The 8,213-nt window shown below is 39.0% G+C and overlaps 2 protein-coding genes across 2 annotated transcripts in view; one reads left to right on the forward strand and one right to left on the reverse strand.

Annotated features, from left to right (window-relative positions):
• The window catches only part of LOC103797167 (probable acyl-CoA dehydrogenase 6), a gene marked incomplete at its 5' end in the record, with an annotated part of 13,779 nt that extends 10,413 nt beyond the window's left edge, over positions 1–3,366 (forward strand). Inside the window, one exon of the mRNA XM_009069362.1 lies at positions 3,212–3,366. Coding sequence (XP_009067610.1) covers positions 3,212–3,302 — 91 coding nt within the window. The remainder of the gene's footprint in view (positions 1–3,211) is intronic.
• A 1,910-nt stretch (positions 3,367–5,276) lies between these two features.
• On the reverse strand, positions 5,277–7,723 carry LOC103797168 (BET1 homolog; the record flags this gene model as incomplete). The annotated part of the gene is made up of 3 exons (XM_009069363.1): positions 5,277–5,432; positions 5,971–6,027; positions 7,595–7,723. Coding segments are annotated over 3 exons (342 nt in total), but the record flags the coding sequence as incomplete, so codon positions are not given.
• Positions 7,724–8,213: the final 490 nt, after the last annotated feature.

The following is an 8,213-nucleotide window of genomic DNA, read 5'->3' on the forward strand; positions in this document are numbered from 1 at the left end:
CTGGATCAAAGTCTCCTTTAGATTCTGCCTAATCTGGACAGCCTACAAGCAATCTAGCTGAGCCTGAAGATGGAAGAACTCGCAACATATTAAGCTTGAGTGTACATCAGTATATTTGTGAAGAAAATTCTTGCCGGTAATACAACCTCAAAATAATAAGTGTGAGAAAAAAGGGTACACATTTTGTAATTGAGTACAATTGGTGCTGAAAAGAAGCAGTGTATAAATGGCCTTCTGGGAAGCAGTACTACTCTGAGCCACAGAAACCTTGGCAAGGATGTATCATTGGACTTCTAAAGAGGGAGGCAGAGAGCAGAATCTCCAAGGGATCACTGCCATGAAGCCAGGCTACTAGGGAAAATCAGGGCTCAAGTCACCAGAACTCACTTTCTTTCTCACATCTGACCAGCACCGATCACTGCCAGAAAAGGGGAAAATTACTTAGTTTATTTTCTCAGGAGTTTAAAGTTTTGTGAAGACATCTGCATTGAACTTTAAACATAGTGCAGTAGCTCCTCTCAGGGTGTTTGTGAACAGAAAGGGCTTTTTTGATCTCAATGCCATATGGCTTTCCAGCGGAAAATCGAGTGTAGACTGGCTCCCTGAGCCAACACAGCTTCTTGGCTGTGGGTAATATACAGTACTGGAATGCACAACAGCAAACACCATCACATTTTATCAGCTTGAGGCCAGAGACAGGTTTAGTGTGCCATGAGCCACAGCCTTAGCAGCTATATAGCACATTACAAGAGCTAAAGCTTTCCTCGTTCTGTGAGATAGGTACCTGTCCCTGCTTCACAGCTAGGGAAATCACACGCAAGGGAGAGCTCAGACCGGAGTAAGGACCAGTCCCAACTTTCAGGATAATTGAGACCATAATGTTTACAGGCAGGGTAATGGACATGGCTTAGCTTGCGCAAAACAAGGGCTGAATGGTGCTCAGGATGCAGAGGGGTCAACATCAGCCACAAAACAAGGGCTGAATGGTGTTCAGGATGCAGAGGGGTCAACATCAGCCGAAAGAGGAATGTTAAACACCAGACTATATTGGATTATACTACTCAGAAATACACACAGTAAATTAGAGGCTTCCTAATCATTAGAACAACTTTGCTAACTGACAGCCTTCAAATTAGGATAGTGCAAAATTAAAGGGAGCTTGCTTTTTCTGCTTAAAGTGTGCTTGACACATTTCTGAAGGTTATATGACATGATACCTATGGAGATGGGAAACATTTGACAATGCTGAGGGTACCCTTGTTCCTGTTTTTGTTGCTATTGCTACCTAACTAGGAATTATTGATAACCTAGGTTAAGTGTGGTGAGTGGAAATGGCTCCTCACCTCCCTCATAAGTGCAGTTTTTTAACTTGTCATTGAAGAATTATTTTATTTGTTGAAAAGCAGATTAATTTTTAACCTTTGCATCTCTCAATTTGGTTGAGTAGAGTAAGTCTTATACTCTCCAGTGAAAGTTTCAGATGCATGGGGTTTCCCAAATGAGAAGAAACTGTTTGCAAGGAGGGCTTTAGGGGGTTAGAACACAATAGGTAGATTTATCTCTTTTCTTGGGCTAAGTCTCTAAAGAAAACAGCATTCAACAAGTAGCTAGAGGTTTGGTCCCTCAAAATGACACCTTTCTGAAATGCTATGGTGTGTTGCAGCCTGGTTCCTCACTGTCCTTGGTCAGGGTGAAGCCACCATGGGTCAGTGCTCACCTCAGCAGGGCTGCAGGATGTGCTGCTCTGTCATGGCACAGCAACAAGGTGGTGGAGAGATCAGAAAGCAGTGTTACTGTGCCAGATCAAAAGCATTCCAGGGGTAGCCTAACTAAAGCAATTTAAATTCTAATATTTATATACATTATTTTTATTCTGTATTAATAATGCATTACTGATATAATAAAAACTATCAAACCATAAGCATATGATGAATAGCTGATATAGAAGTGTACTTTACTATGTCCTCTTCCCCAGCTTCCTTACAGAGTTCCTTGCAGGATAGTTAGTCCCATGGTTTTGTTCTCTTACACTGAAAGCAAGCCTCTTTCCCAAAAGAGGGCTGCCAGGTTAAAATAATTTGAGTCTTTTGTCATCTTGATCCTCTTAAACTAGGGGAAACCTGTCCTGTCTCTCCAGGGGAGAGATCAGCATTAGTCACCTGCCTGTACATTCTGTAGCAAATATTCTTGCCACTGCCTGTTTGTAACTTCATATAAACAAGCCACATGTGTCCTGGATTCCTGATGCAACATGAGGATTTTTATTGGCATCACAGAGGATTTCTGGGGATTAGTTACTCACTGTTGCTACAGTGAAGATGCAAGATGCTGAGCATTGGCAGGGACTCTCTGCAGCCTGACAAAGCAGACAGCACCACAGCACTAAGAACTACCACCACTATTCCAGCTCTGCTGCCTTCAACAAGGCCCATAGGAAGGTGGAGAACCTTTAGGTCATTAACTAGAGGTAATTTAGCAGAACTGGTGTGGTGGTTGTGTTGTTTTGTTCCTCTCCCCAAAGGAGAGAAGATACTTGTGAGTAAAATTGCTGAAGGTCGCAGTAGTTTGCAGTCTGGCTAGCAGAGGGGAACTTGGGCAATACTGTTAGGGATGATTCAGTGAGGTTAATGGCAGGTTTTAAGCAAATGTGATTAGACATATCATATCAAAAGTAAATAGTCCTGGAGCAGCCATTCATTTTTAAAGCAGAGAAGTTGTATATACTATGTAATACTATACAACATTGGCTGTAATACTAGATAACATTACATGGCTTCTGCCAGATCTCATATAGCCATTAGGAAGGCAACGATGCTTATTGGTTAAAAAACTTGAATGGAAATTGTACCCTCTCTGTACAATGCTCCAATAAGTATTGGTTCATGTACTGATCGACTAATACTCTTTTTTACCATACAGTTGAGTAAATTTAAGTGCTGCAACACTTATTGCTGCTGCCCTGGAAAAGCAATGGAAAATGCCCCTCCTAATGTTCAAATGCAGGCTTAGACAACCACAGCGTTGGGAAAGGAGTAGCAGGGATGTTGTGGAAAGCATCACAGACCAGCTCCTCAGGTGGAGGCAGTGGATAAGGTGTTCTGTAAGCATCTGGCAGTAGTATGAGATGTGCAGGTGATTTGAGCAGCCAGTTCAGCAGAAAACCATCAGTATAGCATGCAAATGTTTAAATCTACTCTATATACTTCTACAGAGACTTCAGACTGTTGTCAATAGGAGGTGGTACAGATGAAACCATGCTTTACATCATATGCAAACACATGGAAATTCTTCCAAGCAAGTGACGCATCTCCACTCTTCCTTGAAAATTAAGAAAGCAAGAGCATGACCTGTACTGCACACTGAAGGTAACAAACAGCCAGCACATATCAAGTAGAAAACAACAGTAATTTTGCCATTGAAATGCACATCAAGGTCTTTCACCATTACTATTCTGTACCCTCCAGTGTCAAATTTCTGTTGATATGAACCAGTCTGAGAGCATGCAGCATCCTGCAAGGTATTTTTCCATTTTTTTCAATGGGTTACTGAAGTTTTTCAGTGATCCATGCTAAGTGCACAGGAAAAAGTGTTCTTTAATCAAGCTTTATCCACGTTTTAGAACATCTAAGCTGACAGTTAAAAAACACAACTTCCACGTGGGTACAGCTGTGATTTCACTGCTAGCTTAATCTTATTTCAGTGTAGCTTTGCTTTCAAGATCCATAATTAAGGCACAAATGATTCCCTGCCATATTCAAATACTAGAACAATTCCTGCCCTATCTTTCACTTTCATCAAAATGAGCTCTATCATCTTTGCCAAGCTCACATCGATTTGTATTACACTCTGTAGTGGATGTTTGGTGATGGCAGGAGTGGCTGATTTTTATTTGAAGAATTCTACAAACAACTCTTTAATTGTATCCTATGCTTTTGGCGGCCTGAACCTCAGCAGCAAGGTTACCACTGTGTGTAACTATTAAATAAAAGTACTAAAATAAACATGTTAACATGAAAATCGTGTGTAGTTAAACTCTTCCTAAAACAGCCATTTACATCAGAAGAGCCTGTATTATTGATTAAAAAAACCCTAAAAATTGCCCCTTAAATGCAGCACCATATCCAAAAAATACACCTGTATTCTACAGTAGAAAAGAACATGTATGAACAACACTTTCTAGAATACTACAAGACACTTTATTTATCAGTTCACAATTAGTTATTAATGGTAACACATTATACAGTATTTCTAGAAAAGTCTTTCATAAATTGTTGATACAATTTCAGTATCCAGGAAACTTAAATTTCTTTCAATGTTCAATGTAATAGCTTCAACTATTTTAAACTATTTGGTGAGCCAAAGATAAGTCTTCAAAATAAAACCCCTTAATGTGACTGCACCTCCAACAGGTGCATCATGATATCCTTTAATATAAAATTGAGAATATCTGGCCTTATATTTCAGACATCATCCGGTGTAGATTTAGGGACCATCACAAATTGAAAAGTAAACATACTAATGGTAAAAGTCCAAGTGATTCAATGGAATCATTAAGTTTAAGATACTTTACATATAAAGAAAACATTTGTGCTGTGGCCATATTGGTTGATCCCAATGATCAAAGGCATTTGCTTAAAAGAGTAGATGTGTAAGCATGATTTGTCACATTTAAATTAAAAATAAAAATCCAGTTTTAAGTAACTTCTCCCCAAAACACACAGTTTAAGCTACTTAAACACATACTCTATCAGATCTAGCCACAAACATAATTTTTGGGGCTACTATTAAATTCGTTAGCTTCAAGTCAACCTTTTAAACATCACAGATAAAACCAATTTAGAAAGATCCAAGTATTCTTCATGCTTTTGCAATCTAGGAATTACTACATGGCTGAAAGTGGAGCTCTAATTTAGAGCATGGCCCAGAATGAAAAGCAGAATGAAAGAGAAAGGCTTGTAATTCTGCAATTACTTCATATTCGAACTTTTGTTTTCTGGTTTGTTTTAATCAATTCTAAAAACTATTTTCCCCTAAAAAATGCAACCTTTTATGTATGCTAGCAGCTCCTGCATATTTACAAAAAATCCCCCCAAAACAGGGGATGATGGGAAAAATTCTGATACAGTAAGAAAACTAAATATAATCGCATTAATAGTTAATGCAATTTACAACAATTTCACTGTGTTTTAGCAACAGAATATGCCACTTTAGATCAATGTCTTCATTAATTAAGACTGCAGTTGAAATCACACAATGTAAACCAGAGGTAACATGCATCACCTCAGTTTAATAATCCAGTATATTACAAAAAAAACAAACAACGAGAAGAGCATCATATAGCACAACAGCTTAGTCTGGCTTCCTCTGGAGAGAGTTCTCAGTCTGCCCATTGTTGCTCCTAGAAGTCCACCTGTGGAGTCAAAATCATTCTCCTATATTTAAGAAAAACAAACAACAAAAAACATGTTACTTTGAGAAAAAAAATACCCTTAAAGCTCACTAGTTTTCCCCTGGTTTTTGTTTTTTGTTTTTTTTTCAAAATTTCCCAAACTAAAATTATTTTATTGGCAAAAATTAACCAGGAAAAGCTTTCACCCATTTATCCAGTGATTTTTTTTCCAAGCCAAAGAAAAGTGTAAGCAAAAAAGGCATTTCTGACTTCCTTTTTTTTTGCTTCTATTCTTGAATACAATTAAATATAGAACTGCCTTTTTAATTACACTATAAATTTGCTAATTGAAAACCAACAGTCATATCTGAAGTATAAAGATTTTCGTTGTGCCTTGAAAGTAATACATTTGCACATCTTATCTTTGTTAACAGAAATACTCCTGCCAAATCAGTCACATGTCACAGTCAAGAATAAGCTGTCAACATGTTAATACAAATGTGCAGACTGAAAGACAGATGCTGTACAGTACTAACTCCTCAATCCTGCCCTATAGCTAAGGTTAGTTACTAAATACTTACCATTTCTGATAACATTTTATTTTGGTTTTTAACTTCTGTTCCAATTTCAATGGAAAGCTATTAAAAAAAAAAAAGGAAACCAAAAAGTATGAGCAGTTATATACAGATTAGTGAACTCAGTCTAAAATACATTACATGACTCGCAATTCCCCAGAAAAAATGTGAAAACAGTAGCTTTTTCAAAAAAACCCCAAAATAACATGCACAGTATTGTGTCAATAACCCTTAAGAAAATAAAGATTTTTCATCTGACTAGATGAGTTTAAAGAGTGACAGAAGGTATTCAATGCTCCTCCTCCCCTTTTCCAGATAATTTCTTATTAGAAATATTGCACAGACTTTCAAAAATCCAAGATCTAGTCAAGTCTAAAGTAGCAATTACCCATTTCCTGGAACAACTGTTAAAACTGCGAGCACACAGCATGGAGAACCATGAGCACTCATTTGACTCAGTGCTGCTGGAGTTGACACCTGTAAGCTGTTAACACATCTTTTTTGTCAAGTTGCTGCTATGCTATAAACGGGATTTTCTTTAGTGAACCAGTCTAGTCCTATGCTTTGCCTCACATAACAGCAAGAGCACTGCAGGACAAGGAGGAAAGCTGCACAGGCCAGGAAGAGTCCTGAGATAGTGGCCAGGGCCAGGAACACCCTTGTGAGCAGCCTGAGATAGGTCCAAGGTCAGGCCAGAAAGCAAAGTCAGGTTAGGGTCAGAATCAGGGAGGTATTGAGAGCTGGCAGAGATGGAGCTACAACACAGCTGCAACATCACAAAGGTGAGAGCAAGCCAGGAGAGCCTTGGCTTAACAGCAGCTCCAGAGTCAAACCGAGGAGAACTCACACTGAGGCTAATTCTTACGAGTTTCTCCTCCATAACTGTTCTCATCAGCACTCTGGCCTTAAACAACCAGCTCAACTCCTAGAATGAAAGAAATATGCTCCAAGCCCCCAAGCTTTGGATTAGCCAAAACCTGTCTGGTGTCACAGCCTAAATCTCATTATTTCTTTACTGCTGCATTTCAGCACAATCTATGAGTTAAGAGTGAAACTGACTTTACATGAGGCTTCTTGCAAGATAATCTGAAAGCTACTCCATATGCAATGATTATTACATTGCACTAAAAGATGCAACTGTAGAAAGAGCATGTGTGCTGCTCCCTGGGGCACTATCAACTGTGCTGTCGACATACATCGATTTTGAAATATAACATTCCAGAGGAGGAGACAAGAAATTAAATTCAATAACAAAGGTCAAAGCTTTTCTTTTACCTCCATTACTTATTCTAAATCATTATTCCAAACCTGTTCTAGTTTGTTTGAGACTAAATCAATTTTAAGCAACAGTATTAGCAACAGGACTTTGAATGAGTTCAGGCCTAAGAATTCATTGGCTTGTACTACATATATAGAAATGGCACCTACTGTTAAGAATGTACTTTACAGAATCTTAAGTTTTTAAGAATAAGAAACCCACACAATTTTAATCACAGAGCTGTCTTTCAGCTAGACTTATTTGAAAGAGGTCCTCAATCTCTGGAAGAAATCAGAATCATTAGGACAACAAACTTCTCCTTCAGATGATATCAGCATGCTAATTTCTAAGAGCCATTTTCACAATACATACTTTTAGCAGATACAGCAGAAACTGATGATCCACAGGGATAAAACCAAAAAAGGAGTAGTCCATTTTCTTAAATGGACCAGAGTTTACTGACCTAAACTCTGAAGTTTTTACTTTCTGCAGTAATTCATTCTGCAGGACAGTAAGCCATAAGTTACACTACAGTTGTGCAGGCATAAAAGGACATCTCTAGCATAAAAATCTAATTAGAGGAAGAAACAGTTTTACAAACAAATGATTGTGCATTTTGGCTGGCAGTAATTCTTTCTTGTATTTGTATTGGGTTTGGCAAACTTCATCAAGGTTTTGATGGCATAAGGGATACAAGAGTGGCTTCTGTGAGAAGCTGCCAGAAACTTCCCCCATGTCCCACACAGCCAATGCCATCAGCTCCAGCACTGTGCTGCAGCCCATGGTGAGGCAGCTGTGCTCCTGCAGTCCATGGAGGTCCACAGGGGTGCAGAGATCCACCTGAAGCCCCTGGAAGACCCCACACCAGAGCAGCTGGTGCCTGAAGGAGGCTGTGACTCTGTGGGAAGCTCACACTGGAGCAGGCTCCTGTCAGGTGCTGTGGACCCATGGAGAGAGAAGCCTACTCTGGAGCAGGTGTGCTGACAGGAGT

This window comes from Acanthisitta chloris, unplaced genomic scaffold, assembly GCF_000695815.1.
Source record: "Acanthisitta chloris isolate BGI_N310 unplaced genomic scaffold, ASM69581v1 scaffold33692, whole genome shotgun sequence".
Classification (NCBI taxonomy): domain Eukaryota; kingdom Metazoa; phylum Chordata; class Aves; order Passeriformes; family Acanthisittidae; genus Acanthisitta; species Acanthisitta chloris.